At 41.2% G+C, this 21,310-nt stretch overlaps 1 protein-coding gene across 2 annotated transcripts in view; it reads right to left on the reverse strand.

The window, feature by feature from the left end:
- LOC128533184 (chloride channel protein 2-like) overlaps positions 1–13,503 on the reverse strand; it is a 53,054-nt gene extending 39,551 nt beyond the window's left edge. For both annotated transcript variants that reach the window (XM_053507440.1, XM_053507441.1), the window contains exon 1: positions 13,265–13,503. In XM_053507440.1, coding sequence (XP_053363415.1) covers positions 13,265–13,315 — 51 coding nt within the window. In that variant the 5' untranslated portion in view covers positions 13,316–13,503. The remainder of the gene's footprint in view (positions 1–13,264) is intronic.
- Between the last annotated feature and the right edge of the window lie 7,807 nt (positions 13,504–21,310).

The following is a 21,310-nucleotide window of genomic DNA, read 5'->3' on the forward strand; positions in this document are numbered from 1 at the left end:
CATTTCTCTTCATTAAATTGTTGTCAGACAAATATATAGATACCTGTATAATTAAAAAATTATATTTTAAAAATTATTACTATTTAAAAATTTGAAATACTAAATATAAAATAGAAAGTCAAACATTTTATTGTCCTGGTGAAAACGTCTGCTGAACATCAGGCATTTATTTATTTATTTATTTACTTGTTTATTTATTTATTTAAGTCATAACCGAACAAAACAAATAACACTGTGTAACACAATTTGATAAAAAAAAAACTAACATTGCGATAATAAACAGCAAATAAGAAACAATCTCATTAACAGGGTGTTTTACAATAATCTTTTTTTTAATTATTGTAAATTATTTTTTTATATTAATAATTTTTAATCTTATAATAAGATTTAAAAAAAAATATTTAAACTATTACTAATATGTGTGTTTATTAACTGCAGTGTTGTGTGATTAAATACGTACACAGGTCTGACTTTAATGTGTTTACTCGTGCGACACTAATTAATAATAAACAATAATAAATCGAGCGCGCACCGTGACTCCCAACACCGACAGGTTTTAGCGCTGATTCTGTACATAAGTGCACTACAGTGTAACCGTCCTGTGTGTACAGTGTAACGCATGAGGTTTTAAGGTACAACACACACACACACACACACACACACTCTTGGAGAAAGTCTGCGTGCGCGACCTGAGGTAGATACTCACTTTATTCAATTTATTTTATTATTTTTTGTTTCAGACGCAGGACTAAAGGTAAACAGAACACAGAGCGTTTTTGATCTGAGCTCAGCGGTGCGTCAGAACCGAACCAGAACCAGCGCTGCACTACTCTCCTGTTCTGTGTGTGTACGAGTATACATGAGTAACCACTGGATTACACACACACACACACACACCACACAGGTGTGGAGCGTGCTGTAGTTTAGACTTTACATCAGTGTTTGCCGAGACACACCAGATGTGCGCCACGGTGGACACGCCCACAATGTGACATCACCGACCCATCAGGGTCAGCACCGACACACATCCTCAGGCCCTTTCACGGTGTGTGTGTGTGTGTGGGTATATTGTTTATGTTATAATGTGTATTTTTACTATGTGTGTGTGTGTGTGTGTGTGTGTGTGTGTTATGCAGTAACTCATTGTGTTAAACTGTGTGTTTATGTTGTTTTTATATTTGTTGATTGTTTATGTCATACACTGTGTGTGTGTGTGTGTGTGTGTGTGTGTGTGTGTGTGTTCCAGTGGAATGCTGACAGGCTGATCCCAGAGTTAGCGTAGTACAGCTACATTCTGATTATATCAAAACAACACACACACACACACACACACACACACACACACACACACACACACAAACACAAACAACTGTCATCTGTTTATCCATCACAACTCAGCAATATCACCGGGTCTGAGAAAGAGGACTTTGACCCCTCACACACACACACACACACACACACACACACAGAGACACTTTACTGGGTTCAAAGGTTTATGATTCTTTGATAAAATTATCAAAACAGAATAATAAACATTTATTAATATTAATAATAATGTGTGTGTGTGTGTGTGTGTGTGTGTGTGTGTGATTTAGTCCGAGTAAATGTTCTACTGATAATTTTTCCGAACACTCCCTGTTCCTAATTTTATGGCCTAAATGACTTGGCACACTCAATGTCAAAAACCTCTCTGAGCGCGCGCGCGCGCACACACACACACACACACACACACACTGATCATACGCACATGCCTATGACTAATTTGCATAGTGGATGAGCTCACAGTTATAAATAAATCTTGTACTTAAATATCCATAAGATCAAAGCAGTTTTCTTAAAAACGTTTTTTGTTTGTGAAGATTCCCTGACCGCGCCGTACCTCACTTCGAGTGCACTCGGCAGGGCACGCAGCCGCACTACATAGTGAACTAAAGGTGGATTGGACAGATGTTCGCTGCGTTTACGACGCCAGATGTTTACATTAAGCTAAACTTGTGGGTGGGTTTGTGGCGTCACACGCTCATTAATATTCATGTGTATTTAAATATTACATTTAAACATTGTATATAAGAGAAGTGTGTGTCTTCTCAGGGTTCAGATAACGATCCGGTCGTTACTACATCGTTCCTGTCTCTGTGTGTGTGTGTGTGTGTGTGTGTGTGTGTGACATACTCAGATCTGTTCCTACAAGAACATCAGTCACTTTTACAGTCATTTTTCTTAATACTGTCCTGCGGATATGATTAGATTCATTATTATTTAATAATATTTATTATTAAATAATTTTTAATTATTACAAATTAGAATATTATATTTAATTATTTAATACATTTATACGATTGATTAAAATGTACTTTTATTACACACTCAATGACCAGACCGTACTGCTGCTGTCTGCACTCTCCACTTACTTAATAAAGTTTGTTTATAAAGTTTATACTTCTAACTTGTATTACTTTATCTGGTCTATAATTTTTATTATAGGTTTATGGTAAAGGATTAAGACAGAATACGTTCGGAAATGATGATGATCTAATCCCACTGACTGATTGGAAAGTTGAAAGTTTCTTTGAACATTTCTTTGTCCCCGTTCTCGCTGCGTCCTAAAAATATGTTGAGTGAGGACGGGGACAAAATGGAAAAAAATGTGAATTTTTCAAGTTTGTACTACTTCCTAGCCGCGTGCCCATGTCAAGTCCTTAATGCGTCCATCATGTCGTCACTAATTTCCCTTCACACACACACACACACACACACACACACACACGTACACGATTACATACTCACCAGGTCCAGAGTGATTACTACGTCCGATCTGATCAAACCGCGCTCTTATCTTATCCTTACTTCATCGTCGTTGCGTCACGTGTCGCTGTACATCATGAAGTGACGGTGTGAGGGACTGGATCCAGCGTTGACACTAAACTATACGCCACAGACGCGGAAAACACCAGAAGAAGGAAATCCGAACCTAACATGATCTTCTACAACGTGGTCATACCGTGGACCTACCGTGGTCATAGCACAAGCCTGAAGGGGGCGCTGTGAGGACTCCATTCACGGAGTGTTCTTATTAAGTTCCCTTCCTTCCTGTGTGTCTCACTTCGATCGCGTCCTCGCAGCGCTTTTTTGAACTCGTCCAACGTAAAGCGTCAACTCAGACACCACCACTGGTTCCTGCTGCGCTGCTTCCAGACAGTTATTTGAGAACGTGGTGGACACACGGGACAGTGTGACATTGGGTGGGGGGTGAGGGTCTGCTGGGGGGAGGAGGTGGGCAGGGTAACAATAACGCTTTCTTTTAATCATTAAAGTCCAACAATGATCTGTAAAGTCCCCCAATCTGCTGAGTAACGGAGGAAAGTTCAGCGATAAAACAAACCGTAACACGTAAAGCACGGCGAGGAGGGAACATCACACACACACACACACACACACACACACACACACACACACCACGAGATTGTCTCTGTCAGAGCGTTACGTAATAAAGAGAATATACGTGATAAAAAATTTCTGAATTCCTGAGTCAATTCGGATTCAATTCTTAAATTAAATTTAACTATTTATTTAATTATATAAAGACCTCTTTCTTTATTACTGCTTTAACACTATATAAAAAATCTTTATATCAATTTTTATAAAAAAATAAATAAGAAAAACGTGTACGATGGGAATCACCAGGTCATCCGAGTCCGTCTGTCTCACCGCCTGTGTCATGGCGGCTCATCAGACCGGTGTGAAAGAAAAGTAAAGGACCAGACGAAGAGAAATGAACAGAGAAGGGAAAGATGGAGCTGTTTAACACCAGAGAGAGAAAGAAGAGCGAGAAAGAAGAGCAAAAGAAGAGAGAGTGAAGAGAGAAAGAATGAATAGAGAAAGAAGAGAGAGAATGAAGAGAGAGAATGAAGAGAAGTAATGGATAGAAAAAAATGAAAAGAGAAAGAAGAGAGAGTGGAGAGAGAAAGAAGAGAGAGAAAGAAGAGAGAATGAAAGGAGAAAAAAAGAGAGAATAAAAAGAGAAAGAAGAGAGAGAAAAAAGAAAAAGAATGGATAGAAAAAGAATGAAAAAAGAATGAAGAAAGAAAGAAAAAATAGTGGAGAGAGAAAGAAGAGAAAGAATGAATAGAGAAAGATGAGAGAGAAAGGAGAAAATAAAAATAGAAAAAAGAGAGAGAAAGAAGAAAAAGAATGGAAAAAGAAAAAAATTAAAAGAGAATGAAGAGAGAAAGAAGAAAAGAGAGTAAAGAGAGAAAGAAGAGAGAGTGAAGAGAGAGAATGAAAAGAGAAAGGAGGGAGAGAATGAAGAGAGAAAGCAGAGAGAGAGTGAAAAGAGAGAGTGAAGAGAGAGAGTGAAAAGAGAGAGTGAAGAGAGTCCCGCTGAGAGACGAGTGTGTGTCTCTGTCAGTGTGACGAGTTGTTCTGTAATAAATAATAAACTCTGAAGGTGTGAGAGGAATAAAACACTCAGAGAGGAAACTAATCAACCTCTCATAGTGACCTCAGTGACTCCGCCCATATAACAACACGCCCCGCCCCCCATGTGCTCTGTTCCTCTTACACCACGGCCTCGTTTACACAATTCATATCTACTGAACAACACACACACACACACACACACACACACACACACACAGTCCGTCTCTCTGAGTGTTGAGAGTGGAAACGTTTCAGATCAGTTAAAGCGTTGTTGAAGTGTGTGTGTGTGTGTGTGTGTGTGTGTATGTGTGCACATGACACCAGGAGAAAGATCCATTTCTTCCCATTCATCAGCATTCTCAAGAGAACGAGTGAAAAGATAAACGATGCTGAGGGACGAGTAGAGCTTTCACTCCATATTGAGAGACAGACAGAGTGAAGGAGAGAGAGAGAGAGAGAGAGAGAGAAAGAGAAAGAGAGAGAGATAGACGGGGAAAGGGGGAGAGGTAGAGAGACAGAGAGAGAGGGGAAGTGACAGTGAGTAAATGCAGAAACACAGCTGGGCAGAGCCGAATGAAAACGAGTGGAGAGAGAGAGAGAGAGAGAGAGAGAGAGAGAGAGAGAAGGTGAAAGGAGAGTTCATTCTCAACACAAGCCCTTATTCAAAGAAACTCCAAGGAGACGGGGTGTGTATCCGCTCTGTGTGTGTGTGTGTGTGTGTGTGTCTGGGGTGGGGGGGGGTGCCTTTACAGCTAAAGAAGCACTTTCTCGATGATTCCCCGTCACACTGTGAGATCTAAACTCCATCACGCTAACGTCTGGCTGAGGGGGTTCAGCGCCCCTGTGTGGTGTGGAGGAAGAGGAGGAGGAGGAAGAGGAACACTCACTGGTTCTGTGTAAAACCCTGACAGAAAGAGCTTCCTGTAAACATCAGACACAGAGTACGTGAGTCTCAGAACCGCTAACGGAACACAGGAACACACTCGGGGTCTGTGGAGAACCCTGCAACTAACAAGGCATTCTGGGTTCTTCATCGTCCAGGAAACCTTTACAGAACCCTGTATTCCAACCCTGTTTGTTCATGTGTGTGTGTGTGTGTGTTCTAGAATTGGCTGATGTGTTGAGAAAAACAGTGTGCACACTTAAAAAAAAAAGCCTTAGGGATTCATTTGGTCCTGAAAAATCTTGTTACAAACACAGAACGTTCTTCTCGCGTTCCCCCCCCGCGTTCTTCTGATGCTCGAGAACCCTCTGCAGTTTATTTATTTATTTTTAATGGAGTCTCTTCAGGATTTTGACGAGGAGAATTTTACATCCATTCAGAAGAACCAGCGTAACAAAAAAGGGACACACACACACACACACACACACACACACACACACACACACACACACACACACACACAAGACCTGACTAAGTTCCTTAAATTTACACGAGTGTCGCTTTTTATATTCAGATGACGGAGCAGTGAGTCTCAGGGGACGGACAGGAAGTTCTGACGTTCCAAAAATAACCGACTGTGTGTGTGTGTATGTGTATGTGCGTGTGTGTGTGACCGCTACACGCTAACATGCTAACACACAAACAGACAGGATAAAGACAGAGGAAGAAGACAGAAAGATCAGAGAGACATGTAAGGATAACATGTAAGAGAGACGGGTAAGAGAGACAGGTGAGAGAGAGACAGGTGAGAGAGAGACAGGTAAAAGAGACGGATGAGAGAGAGAGACGGGTAAAAGAGACGGGTGAGAGAGAGAGACGGGTAAAAGAGACAGGTGAGAGAGAGACGGGTAAAAGAGACGGGTGAGAGAGAGACAGGTCAGACAGACAAACAGAATAGAATGTACACACAAACTTCAAAGCACTCTGGATAGGAGTGTCTGCCTTAATGTAAATGTACACACCTTATACCCCACCCTGTAATGTCCAAGCCCCGCCCACATGTCGTTACAGGTTACATTCACGCACGGAAGTTCATTAAACCTGTGGTTTGGTTCTAAGCTGAAACTCGGGCCGAGTCCGAACCCACAGTGCTGCCCGTCGTCATGGCGACAGCGGATCATAAACAGAAATGTTATTGCGTTTATATTCACATAAATCATAAATCCCGCCTTCAGGCTGCTGTGGCGTGGCCTAGTGATGACATCATCATGGTTTATAGATTAGAAAGAGATTTAAAAACTGGTTTTATTAAAAACCCAACAGAGAGGTGGCGCTGTCCTGAGAAACTGCTAACGTCTGGAGCCTTGAGTCAGGAGTTCAGTACACACTGTACCGTTCACCACACTGCAAACACCTCACGGTGTGTGTGTGTGTGTGTGTGTGTGTGTGTGTGTGTGTGTGTGTGTGCACACTCAGCTAACATTTTATAATCAGAACAGAGGATTCCAGTGTTGTTGTGTTTACTGTAACAACCAGATTTAACTGGAACAAAGCACACACACACACGGGCAGCTTAGTGACTGAAGGAGATTTTCTGATCTGTAACTAGTGTGTTTTTACTGACAACAGCAGGGACAGAGAGAGAGAGAAACAGAGAGAAACAGAGAGAGAGAGACACACACAGGACAGACCTGTAGGACAAACTCAAGGTTTTTTCCTCTTGTCGTCTCAGAGTGTGTGTTTAGACCCCCATCTCCCCCTCACACCCTTCCCCAACTTCTCTTCGGGGACAAACCCATCATTTATACTTTTCGGATGGCAGACGAGTGAGACAAGAGACAGACAGGAGGGACAGACAGACAGGTTATATGGTAAAAACAATTAAATCAGATACAAAGAGAGATAAGCAAGAGAGAGACAGAACGAAGAGATAAAACAGACAAGCATAAGACTCTGAGGCAGTGTAACACACACACACGAATCAGAAACACACACACACACACACACACATTACTGTGTTTGCTATAAACACAATGACTAGAACATTACTGCAAATGACCTTTGACCTCCGCGTGTTAATATTAACATCACTTACTTGACACTGTACTTTACTTTATTGAGCATGCATGTAACAACTTACACACACACACACACACACACACACACCATTAAAACGGTCAGACGCCCGCCTGGGGTTTGCGCGGGAAGGCAGACGGGCGGAAGGACAGACAGACGGGCTGAAGGACAGACAGACGGGCTGAAGGACAGACAGACGGGCTGAAGGACAGACAGACGCCCACCTGGGGCTTGCGCGGGAATAAACCCGTCTGAGGCTCTCAGCATGTGTCACACATCCATAGTTACAACGTCCTGACAGCCACACACACACTTACACAACTCTTCCTGTAAACACTGATAACATCTCAAGTGTATTTGAGAAACAACAGCTGACCGCATTATCTCTAACCCAATAACTCTAACGCTCCGTCACTGAAACACACAACCTCACACCTTTCACACCGTCTCAACTCTTCATATACTGTGTGTGTGTGTGTGTCCTTGTAGCTTCATGGTGTTTATTGGTGAACAGCCTGAGCTTCACCAGACGTGACGACACGTGTCGTGAGCTACAGGAACCAGTCAGGTGACCACACGCAGGTTGAGCAGGAACACGTCAGGAGCTAACCTCGGTCCTGAAACCCCAAATCTACATCAACACCTGGAGAATTGTTTTTTTTAGGATGGTAGCCATGTTTCTCAGAGTTCCTTGCTTGATGTTTCTTTTGTCATGGGCGTGTAAGAAATGAGAAATGTTTTTATTCTTAGTTCAGGAAGTGGAATGTCTGGACATTAAGGTTATATTTTGTACATTTTAACCTTCAGGTACTAGAATAATCTCTTTATTTTTAGACTAATCTACTCTAACGTCACCCTTCATAACATTACCTTACAACATTTTAAAGCGTGCACTTGCATAACCCCGCCTCCACAATTTTATCAAATGCTAAACTTTAATCTTAGACGTTATCCTAAATTAGTCACGATATGTAAAACGTGCATTAATTATGTTATAAGCCCAATAATTAGCTGATTAGCATAAACTTGTATTAAGACATTTGCACACACTGGGTTGTAAAATAAGCGGGAACTACACGAAACTTTTGAAATAGAGAAAATAGTAACACACACACACACACACACACACACACACACATACACATTTTCGTCTTTAACTAGCTTTAATTTGGACGCCGCTGTGTTTACTGCGGCCAGCAGCTTCAGTCGTTCTTTGTGTTGCGGTCTGTTTGTCCTTCATTCTTTCGCTCGCTCTCTCATTTACTCTCTCTGATCTGTTTTTTACCCCGGGGCCGGACTTCGATATTTATCATTCCTGTGTGTGTGTGCGCGTGTGCGTGTGTATAAAACTTCAGATGGATGTGTAATCATCTTCAGTAAAAAAAAAAAATTACGAGAACGTGATTCAGGATAAAAACAACTGGCGTGTCACGGACATCAAAAGTCAGGTAGGTTACCGTGGTAACTGTTACTAGGGTGTCATTAAGACATGATGAATACGGTAAGACGTGGTCTCGCCCGCGATCCCGGCTGCGCTCTGATGTGGCTTCGTTACTGCAGCTGTCTGTCGGGGCCCGTAACGAGGAAGCAGACGTGCTTAACCGCGAGCTAACCGTCACACCGCACGACTTCCTTCAGACGGATAAACATAAACAAAAAACAAATAAACAGTCGTGCGGAGTGATTCCGCTTGTATCAGCATGCAGCTAGCTAATTTTATGTTAACAACGAGAAAGTGCTATAAGGTCGAAGTCTGGTGTGAATTTCATTTACATGTTATTATGCCGTTATTTGTTTATTCATTTATTTATTTCTCCTGAATGAGAACCCATAGCCCCGCCTCCTCGTTTACTCCAGCTGGACTTAACGCTCACAAATGTTGGTGAAGATTGTTCAACGTCTGTAGGCAATAATTTTATAGCTCTTACCAAAATCTATTTCTGTTTTCCTGGTGCCGTTACGCTAGCTAGCCAGAGCTAATTCGTTGATAGTGCCAAGCGTGATAAGTGCGTTCGTTAGAATAACATCATTAGCCCCGCCCACAGATCCTCATCAAGGAGCTCCTGCACCTTCAGTTCGGTTTAAACTTCACCTTAGACTTGCTTTAAGACATCACTGTACCTAATAAAGCGAACAGCCTGTGTGTGTGTGTGTGTGTGTATATATATATATATATATATATATATATATATATATATATATATATACATATACAGTGGTGTGAAAAACTATTTGCCCCCTTCCTGATTTCTTATTCTTTTGCATGTTTGTCACACAAAATGTTTCTGATCATCAAACACATTTAACTATTAGTCAAAGATAACACAAGTAAACACAAAATGCAGTTTTTAAATGATGGTTTTTATTATTTAGGGAGAAAAAAAATCCAAACTTACATGGCCCTGTGTGAAAAAGTAATTGCCCCCTGAACCTAATAACTGATTGGGCCACCCTTAGCAGCAATAACTGCAATCAAGTGTTTGCGATAACTTGCAACGAGTCTTTTACAGAGCTCTGGAGGAATTTTGGCCCACTCATCTTTGCAGAATTGTTGTAATTCAGCTTTATTTGAGAGTTTTCTAGCATGAACCGCCTTTTTAAGGTCATGCCACAACATCTCAATAGGATTCAGGTCAGGACTTTGACTGGGCCACTCCAAAGTCTTCATTTTGTTTTTCTTCAGCCATTCAGAGGTGGATTTGCTGGTGTGTTTTGGGTCATTGTCCTGCTGCAGCACCCAAGATCGCTTCAGCTTGAGTTGACGAACAGATGGCCGGACATTCTCCTTCAGGATTTTTTGGTATACAGTAGAATTTATGGTTCCATCTATCACAGCAAGCCATCCAGGTCCTGAAGCAGCAAAACAACCCCAGACCATCACACTACCACCACCATATTTTACTGTTGGTATGATGTTCTTTTTCTGAAATGCTGTGTTACTTTTACGCCAGATGTAACGGGACACGCACCTTCCAAAAAGTTAAACTTTTGTCTCGTCGGTCCACAAGGTGTTTTTCCAAAAGTCTTGGCAATCATTGAGATGTTTTTTAGCAAAATTGAGACGAGCCTTGATGTTCTTTTTGCTTAAGTGGTTTGCGCCTTGGAAATCTGCCATGCAGGCCGTTTTTGCCCAGTCTCTTTCTTATGGTGGAGTCATGAACACTGACCTTAATTGAGGCAAGTGAGGCCTGCAGTTCTTTAGTTGTTGTCCTGGGGTCTTTTGTGGCCTCTCAGATGAGTTGTCTCTGCGCTCTTGGGGTAATTTTGGTCGGCTGGCCACTCCTGGGAAGGTTCACCACTGTTCCATGTTTTTGCCATTTGTGGATGATGGCTCTCACTGTGGTTCGCTGGAGTCCCAAGGCTTTGGAAATGGCTTTATAACCTTTACCAGCCTGATAGATCTCAATTACTTTTGTTCTCATTTTTTTCTGAATTTCTTTGGATCTTGGCATAATGTCTAGCTTTTGAGGTGCTTTTGGTCTACTTCTCTGTGTCAGGTAGCTCCTATTTAAGTGATTTTTTGATTGAAACAGGTGTGGCAGTAATCAGGCCTGGGGGTGACTACAGAAATTGAACTTTTAACTGTGATAAACCACAGTTAAGTTATTTTTTAACAAGGGGGGGCAATTACTTTTTCACACAGGGCCATGTAGATTTGGAGTTTTTTTTCTCCCTTAATAACAATCTTCATTTAAAAACTGCATTTTGTGTTCAATTATGTTATCTTTGACTAATAGTTAACGGTTTTTGATGAGCAGAAACATTTAAGTGTGACAAACATGCAAAAGAATAAGAAATCAGGAAGGGGGCAAATAGTTTTTCACACCACTGTATATACACATGAACAGTCAAGACGCAGTCAACAACACAGGTGAAAGATCAAACAGTTGCCACTATCTCACTCTGATTCCGCACTGTCACACCACACACACACACACACACACACACACACACACACACTTGGCCTTCTTCCAAATGAAGTGATCAGACCTGAGACAAAAAGAATCTAAACTATTTGAACAAGGCCACGCCCCCAAAAGCTAAACAAAACAAACAAAAGAAGAAAAAAAATTTGAAAAAGAAAACAAGGTCTTTATTCGTCTCTCAGCAATCGTCCCCGAGATGACATTGGGGCGGAGCTCGGGGACGCATCATCACTGGGTGGAGCTTGACGTGTGGATCAACGACACAACCACAAACTTAGCTACTAAACAAGCTTAGCTACTAACACGTTACACAGTGCAGCAAAAAGTTTACACAGCTACACAACTTCCGTCTGACCAATCAGAGCGCAGAACTGAGCAGGGGCGTGTGGGGGGTACCCATAATGCTTTGCTGCATGGAGACTGCTGTCAGTGGTGTATGAGGATGTGTGGGAGGCTGCAGCGCTCTGGCAGCATCACTGATACACTGTGGATCCTTTCAGCTCTCACACACACACTCCAGCTGCAAGACAAAGGCACTGTGTGTGTGTGTGTGTGTGTGTGTGTGTGTGTGTGTGTGTGTGTGTGTGTGTGTGTGTTTTTGGGGACAGTTCGTCCTGTAGCAGCTTGAGAGCTTGACAGAAATGTGGCCTGTTATCTCTAACAAGACAAACACAAAGGCTGCACACACACACACACACACACACACACACAGCAACCATCAGTAATAAGTAAAAATAATAGGACAGAACAAAATAATGAACAAACAAACAGACACACACATGTAAGTGAGGGCGGGTGGATAGATCGCGGTCGGTGTCAGTATGGTGATGGGATCGTTCTCCTCGTTACTGATATCGGTCATAACAAGCATCCCGAGAGACGTCTGCACTCTAGGGCTCAGCGATACACACCAGCACGCGGGACTCAGTCTCACTCACACTACCAATAAAACACTTCTGCTTGATGATCACATGACGTCTACTAAGACTTATTTTTGAAGATTACAAATGATTGACAAAGAAAACTACAGTAAACAACAAACGAGCAGAACAGACAGAAGTCAGGAGTTCAGAAGTGTTAATGACGTAGAACTTCAGTGACTGAAATCCTCTCGTGTTACATTCGTTCACACAAGGAACTTCAGGTGAGGGGTACAGTGTGTGTTCTAGAGCGGGACATGACGGAGGGTTTGACGGCAAGGGGTAGGAGTCAGGGGTGGGCTGTGTCAGTATTAGGGTCGGGAGTTTTGAGTCAGTAATTTTGAGTCAAGAGTTTACCATCAGGAGTTTAGAGTCACGAGTTCTGAGTCACGAGTTTTGAGTCTGGAGTTTAGGGTCGGTAGTTTTGAGTGTAGAGTTTAGGGTCATGACCTTAGAGTCAGGAGTTTAGGATCAGAAAATTTCCGTCAAGAGTTTAGCGTCAGGAGTTTAGAGTTAGGAGTTTCGGGTCAGTTGGTTTGATTCAGAAGTTTAAGGACAGTACCTTAAAGTCAGTAGCTCAGTGTCAGTAGTTATGGGAGGAGAGTTTTAGGGGTTTGAGGAGCCTGAATTTTAGAGTCAGTGGTTCGAAGTTAAACGTTTTCTTCTAAGGTGCAGTTTGTAGCCGGTGGGTTTTCGATGTGTTTATTGAATTCCCAGTGACATCACACTCTCAGAGTCCGATCAGAGAAGGCAGAACAAAATTAATGAAAAATAAAGAATTAAACCAGATCAAAGCCATACAGATAAAACTGAGCAACAACAAACAAATAAAATGTAATGAGCAGAATAAATACAATAATTAACTCAGGTTAAGAAAGCCACTGCAACAACGACAACAAAAATTATAATAACAATAGTGCAGGCATTGGCAAACAAACAAACAAAAACAAACAAACAAGACCCCCACACGCGCTCCGGGTGAGGATGACAGAGGGTGAGAGCGCGCGCGCGGCGGATAGGGAACTTGACGGTGAACTCACCAGGGTCTGCTCGTACTGCAGCGCGCGCTGATCGGTGCCGTCTCCCGCCATGGCTGCGTGCAGACGCTCGCGCGGTCCGGGAGAGAAGACTGGAGGAGACTGAAGAGACTTAGACTAAAACACACACACACAGACGTGGGCGGACTGCAGGGATTCACGCGCCGAGTCGTGCCATAAAGTCTCTGCGCGCGCGCGTCACGAGACGGCAGTCACCCGAGCGCCGCACAGCGCGAGCCCGAGTCCCGTCATCTCTTATACTCCGCTAACAGTCCGGTTTCCTGACGCGGGCCGAGGCGGGACCACAGCGCAGAGCAGGGGCCGCGTCTAAAACCGCGCAATACCGCACTACAGTGTGTGTGTGTGTGTGACAGGAGTGAGACAGGTCCGGGCCGCGGGCTGAGCACACACACACACACACACACACACACTGCTCCAACACACGCAGCAGTACCGTGTCCGGACCAAGCCAAACTCTCACTCCCCCCCTCCCCCCGCGCTCTCTCCACAGTGGTACAGTCCACTCTCTTATACAGCGCGAGCAGCTCACAGGCGGTCAGCGCGCGCGTCCCTGGATCCGGGTCTGGGTCTGCTGTAGCCTGTTAGCATTTACCTCAGAGAGGCGGATAGATAGAACAGTGCAGTCCGGTCAGTCAGTCAGGCGGTCCGAGTTAAAGTTTACTTCAGTGTCAGAAACCGACAAGTTGGATGAGGCTTCACTGATAAAACGTCTAGATTAATGATCAAAGGTCGAGAGGGGGAGAGAGAGCGGGCGATTGATTAGCTCACAAACCAAAGTTTCTCCTGCTTGCTAGCTGATGCTAACACTCCAATCCAAACCTTGAACCTGAATAAAAGTTATTGTTCCACTTAAACCTGAATTAAAGTATCAAATTACATTTCAGAGTTCTGCCTCTTATTCAAAGAACTCAAATTTGATTGAAATAATAAAAAAAAGAAATGTTGCCCAGGAGTTTTGTAGATCAACCTACATGTAAGCAGGTTATGTTGTTGAGATCACTGATGTTTATTTATTTTTTTAAAGAGGTTCTGGGAAATTGAAAATTATAACCAAAAGTATGTGACCATCACACCCCTATGTGTCCGTATCGAACGTCTCATTCCAGGTTTATTCCCCTTTACTGTTATAATGCGCTCCACTCTTCTGTGAAGGCTTTCCAGTAGATCAGGGTTGTCAAGCTGTAGCCAGAAAGGACCGGTATGGGTGCAGGCTTTCATTCCAACCAAGCAGAAACCACGCCTGGTAGTCTATTGAGAGCAAAGATTGACTAAAAGGTGGAATCAGGTGTGGCTTCTGCTTGGTTGGAATGAAAGCCTACTCACACACACACACACACACATGCACGGGCCCTTTCTGGATCTTTACACCCCTGGACTAGATGTTGGAGAGTGGCTGTGCGGGTTAATGTTCAGTCACACACACAGAATTAGTGAGCTCAGGTGCTGATGTCGAGGAGGCTCTGGTTCCAGTTCATCCCAAAGCTGATGATTCAGTGGGGTTGAGTTCAGTAAGGACTCTGTAGGACACTCAAGTTTTTCCCCATTAACGCTTTGTGGGCCTTGTGGGTCTCACAGGGGCGTTGCCATGCTGGATAAGGGTTTGTTCAGTTCCTTTAAGTTCCAGTGAAGGAGAACTGGAGAACGCTACAGCACGCAGAGACATTCTGTACACCTGTGTGCTTTAAAGGTATACTTTAGTAGAAGAAGCATTCTTTGAGCGCACATATGCAAGGGGTGTACATACTTTTACAGATATTACTGTATATTTCTTGGCAGAATATTTAGAAAGTAACAGTTGTAGGAAATTAATCTGTCTACAGTTGTATTTTTTTTAAAGCATGAAGTAAGCAAGATATGATTAGACACAGAAAAGATTTTTTTTTATTGTTCACTCTTTGTGAAGTTCACACCTAACAGATTGTCTGATGAATATTAGTTCTACTACAAAAGATAAATAAACTTTGATGCAGCTGTAGCTTTCAATAAAACAATTGTAATGCACTTATTTGTAAATCTTTATACAGTTTTATGTGCAGTTGTGATCCTGTTAAGAGTGTTGCCTTCTTGGACTCCAATATACAATAAAAAAAAAATATATATTATATTCCGCAGGTGATCATTCACAATATCCCAATCTATAGTGTTTTAACATTTTCCTGTGTTACATTTTCCCACAATGCATTGCTGGCAGCATGACAAGTGTGGTTAGATCTGATTCTGCACATAATAAACACTGCCATGTTCAAATCTTAAGACTGTAACATTCATATCTTGGACAGTTAGACAGTCGCCCCATTAATCACTGTGCTCGTTAGCTGGTTAAAATAAAACTGAAAAGGTTAAAAGGTTTATTGCCCTTAATAAACTTACAGAAGTGACATTTTACAGCTTAACATCATCGACTTATTAACTTTGATCACGGGCGGTTTATAACGGCAGATTTAGATTGGTGTGTTCACTCACAGGAGTGTTTATCAGATCTCCAATAACACACACACACACACACACACACACACACACTTTCCCTTGTTATGAATCCTGTCACTGTGTTACTTGATAAACTTAAGTTAAGGTTTCGAACCACATAAATTTCAAGGAATATCCTGATATGATTTACACATGAAGCACAGAAATAGATGAGAGGTAAGTTATAAGAAGAAAAAGAAATAAATGAAGTTAAGAGAGATTTAGATATGAGAGAGAGAGAGAGAGAGAGAGAGAGAGAGAGAAGTAATTCATAATATAACCAGGAGACTGACATTTACAAAGGACTATAACACAGTACGGTGATGAGACTCTTGGTCACAGTAAAACATTTGAATAGTTTAAACATTTTAAAGAAGGTTGTATGTCTGTGAATGAAAATCCCTGTCAAGGTGGCTCGGAGCACACTGCAGACATTCCTGGGAACATTCAGTGTGTGGAATGCCAAATTCTAAAGTATAAACAGATGAGCCCGATGTATACACACCCCAGCAGTTGTTATCCAGGCCCTTTATTAAATCTTAATTATGGTGGCAAGGTGTAAAATTATGTTCCCTCTAAAGATGTCTGTATTCACATCATCATTGATGCTGTCATGTGACACATTTTTGAGCTTTTCTGTGTATGCATAAAATTATTATAAGAATAAAAAATGTGAAGCATGAATACACAATTATAAAAAATATTATTCATTAAAATAGGTAAATAAATAATGAAGAAAAATATAAATGCAAACAATGCATGCTTTCAGATCATTCAGAACCTTAACGGTTCCTTGTTGTTCCTCTGATAGACCATTTAAAGGTCCTCAGTTTGGAGAATACAGTGTTTCCTTGTAAGAAAGGTTCATAAGAAGAACCTCCCTAAGCAGCTAACATCCTTCAATAATCTTTAAGTGTCTTTGTTTTAATCAAATGATAAAAGTTTTTTTTAACCATTTACAAGCACAAGTCGTTTTGTTCAGTATCAACACTGCAACAATAAAACCCTCATAACATTTAACATTAGCTAAGTCATCGTGTTAGAGGAGCATTACGCCCGCCTTCCTTTCTTTTAAACACGGATTCGCTCTCAAGAAAACTCCAACAATTCTTAGAAAGTCTTCCCTGTGATTCAGCACAAGGTGACCTCTGTAAAACTTTTGTTGCATCCAAATAAACTTTTACGAAAGTGTTTCAAGGAATTTCAAAGTTCATACTCTCTTTATTTTGCTCATTATAACATCACTCTTCATATTCTTATGACATTCCCAACTGAACTGTGAATTTAATTATTAACCGATTGTTAGATGCACATGAATGTTGTTGGCCACATAACGAGAACACGATTATCTTTATAAATGTAAACAAGAGCAGTGGAATAGTTTATATTTCTGAGTATCGAGCCGTGTCACACTTATACGAGAGCTGAATGACCTTTATTATATACCTTGATTATAGCGAGATCACACAAAGCACAATACATCACTAATACAGTCAATATTTAGTGTGTGGCTCTCTGAGTTTACATTAGTACATTAGTTTCTGAAAAACTCCTGGAATTTCCGAGTGACAAACACATTGTTTTCTTTTAAATAAACTTTAAATACATTTGTATAAAACTCTTGATTGGACAGTGCACACATACAAATATAATTTTTTAAATAAAAAAATATAATAATGATTGAATTGTATTTGCTTTGTATTGTATTTGTATTTTGCTGTGAATCGTATTAGCTTTTTAAATGCTGCAATGAGTGTTAGCTTTTAAAAGCGTAACAGTACAAATAAAAATAAATGCTATTAAAGAAGATATGTTTTGTCGAATATAAATTCAAATAAATAGGTTTGAGTGTACTGATTTCTCATAATTAACTGATAATTCCTGGAGGTTTGTATAAAGGGATTATAATGTACTATAATTGGTGTCTCCATGCCCGACCAACCCTGTGATCCACAGCCACGTTAGAACATGTCTACACCTTCAGAATCAAATGGAGTGGAACATGTTCTGACTGTGATTCAGGTGCGTGCAACTGTACTTTTATCACCTAGATGAACATATGCCACGCAGAACAGTGTCTCTAACATGTCCTGTCTCGCTTTACTTGTGAAATCCATAGTGACTTCTGCTATCGTGTGCATCAAGAAATTCAACAGAAAACTGAAGATTACTTATTCATATAAAGCCCTATTTTAATTAAAATCTATTTCACCATGAGTAGATTCCAAGGAAGACAAGAATTCGTTCATATTTATCTCTTATTTCTTATTCTTATATATATATATATATATATATATATATATATATATATATAAAAATATATTCATTTATTGTTAAATTTAATGTAGTTTTAATCAATTGAAAAGTTTAAGCTCCGTCATGGAGACATTAACCATGATTGTTCAACATGGACCGTTGATTAGGTTATCTAGCTATCTAACTTGTTGTCTTTTAGTTATCTTCTAACCATCCTCTAAGGCTAAAGATGTCAACCATATTTGGTGGCATCAGGAACAAGCCCCGCCCCCTTTTCAGACTCCCTTTTTGTGTAAAAACTTTTGTGGCCACTTTCATGGTCATGTATGTAAATTTGTGAGTGAGTATGTACACTATCGCTCAAAAGTTGGTACCCTCCTTCTAACTCCATGGTGGTTCCTGATTGTTGGCGTTTATTATCCCAAACACACAATAATCTCCTCTGACCAGTTGATATTGAGATGTTTATCTGCTACTTCTGCTCTGTAAAGCTTCATAATGGCTCTAATCTGAGCTGCTGGTTGTTAATTGGTGATTTCTGAGGCTGGTGACTCTAAATTAACTTCTCCTCTGCAGCAGAGCTCAGGTTTGGTCTTCATGAGAGACAGTTTCATCATCATGGAGCTTGATGGGTTTTACAAACACACTCGACACAATACTGTTCTTGTGAGATCTGGTCCAGAACAGCTGACCTCAGTGTCTTAAAATAACAACTGACTGATGTTGTTGTTGTTACATAATTACATAATTCCATACATGTTATTTCATAGTTTTGCAATCGACAGTATTGTTGTAGAATGTAGAAAATAAATTACTGAACAAAAGCAAAGAAATTTGCAAGTGACCCCAAACGTTTGAGTGGAAATATAGGTGGAGCTAACTGTTTTTTTGTTATAGTACAGGGTGGGCAAAAATTAACTAGATAATATTTAATGGCTATAGAACTCGTAGTATCACTGGTGCACCACCCCATTTTGCTCTTTTGCTCTTACTGTGCATGCGTGGTTATGAACTTCTTCACATCTCCTGTTATACTGAACTTCCAGCCTCCTAACATACAGTATGAGTGCAGATCAATCCCTGCTATCCGTTATCACCCAGATGAGGATGGGTTCCCTGTTGAGTCTGGTTCCTCTTAAGGTTTCTTCCTATTACCATCTCAGGGAGTTTTTCCCTCAGCACCGTCACCCTCGGCTCGTTCATTAGGGACGATCTGATCATTCTGATTCACACACATTTTTTCTCACACATTTTAAACTAATTTCTATAATTGTATTTTTTTTGCAAAGCTGCTTTGCGACATTGTTAAAAACGCGGTATAAATAAATTTGACCTTTGATATGTTAATGTGTGGGTGAGGAGGCGGAGCTAAGAGTTCAGAGCCAAGCCTAGTGAGTGGATAATACCGCTCAGGCTGTCCAAGCTCACCTTCAAAGACTAAGAGCAATTCTGAGGGTCACTTTATACAGGTCAAAGGTCATGCAAGATGAGGTCATCATTTTATCAAGCTGAACATCTCCACACCTTAAGTTTATTTCATCCGATTCTGAGCTGATTTACTTCATACACACGTAAACATTAAGCAATTATAAATCACCAAAGCGCATTCATGCTACATTAATGTTTAACCACGCCCACAAAACTCCATAAAAGGCAAAGCTCACAGAGAGATGACCAAAGCTCAGTAAAATCCCAGGAGTGAAATGTTCCTGTGATTAATTTACAAATAAATGTATTCGGATTCAGTTTATGAGATTCAGCGTGAGGACATTCGGTTATTTTTGCTTCTTAGAAAGGGCAAAATACAATTATATACACCCCCGAACACACACACACACACACACACACACACACACAAGGGTGGAGTGTATCCGATGTTTCTAGACCTTCAGTCTGTCCTCCTTTTGCAATTTACTGTAATCATTAACCACTACACCTCGAGCTCTTCACTTCTGTGTGTGTGTTTGTGTGTTTGTGTGTGTGTGGTGGACACTTCTAGAAATTTAAGGCCAACGTTATTATTAGTAGAAACTGAAATGGTAAACAGACACAAACAGATTTAATGATTTCAAATGTTCGATTTATGTTTGTCTCATCTCAAACACGTGCCGATTTCACCCCGCAGCACACACTGGGGTTTCTAACACACTCCAGTCACACTCATAACAGATGGTATAAAAACTAAACAATGTTGTATACAGCTGTCGTTACGACACAACTTTTAAAACTCTGATGTTTACAAAAGGAGAGGAAACACATTACAGTGCGAGAATTACGCAACACCCTGCCGAAGAACTAACCTTTGGATTTAAATACGCAAACACGTACGAGACTTTGATTAGATAATTCCTGCAGTGATTAATGAGCTTCAGCTGCGGCGGTTCCTTTAACTCTAACTGATGCAGTGAGGACTTTCTCATTTCTTACACAGCCGCGTGTAAGACGTGTCCCGCCTCATGGAAATGATTTTGCTGTGTTTCACAAGAGTCATTTTATTAGGAGATAAAGCGGAAATGACTGGAATTGGGTTAAGACGTTACTAAACCCTGGAAGGACGGAGCTGAAGCTCAACTCCACAGAAGGAACGTGATCAGAAACTCCTCCTGAATTGAGATCACTTCCACGTCTGGTCGCATCTTGAATAAAATGTGGAGTAGAAATCAGAGCTGTGTTTAACAGTGGAAGTAGAAGCAATTACACACACACACACACACACACACAGATAGTGTGATGAGAACTCAGAGGATTGGGACTAAACTGCTGTGTGTTCATAAGAAAACCACTTGTTATTGAGACTCATCAGGAAAAAGTCTTCAGTTTGTTAGGGATCATAAAGACTGGACTTTGGAGCGATGGAGAAAGGTCATGTGACCTGATGAGTCCAGACTGAGCCTAGTCCAGAGTGATGGGCGTGTCAGGGTGAGAAGGGAAGGACATGAAGCGATGCTCCCATCATGCATAGTGTCCACTGTACAAGTGTCTCTGGAGACAGTGTTATGATCTGGGGTTGATCAGTTACTCAGGTCTAGACTCAGTAACGTTATGGGGCAATAAAATGAAGTCAGCTGACCACCTGAATGTACTGAATCACCAGAGGATCACATCTATAGTGTTTCTCATCTTCCCTGATGGCACGCGCCGTATTCCAGGACTGAGAGTGTTTGAGAGGGGCTCTGGGAAAACGAGGAATCCTTTTCACACATGTATTGGACCCCACATAGTCCTGACCACAACCTCTGATGGTGTGTAAGGTTGTTAAAACAGTGTAGTGGTAAATGCACACTGTAATCAAGTCTAAAGGCAATG

This window comes from Clarias gariepinus, chromosome 11, assembly GCF_024256425.1.
Source record: "Clarias gariepinus isolate MV-2021 ecotype Netherlands chromosome 11, CGAR_prim_01v2, whole genome shotgun sequence".
NCBI classification, from domain to species: Eukaryota; Metazoa; Chordata; class Actinopteri; order Siluriformes; family Clariidae; genus Clarias; species Clarias gariepinus.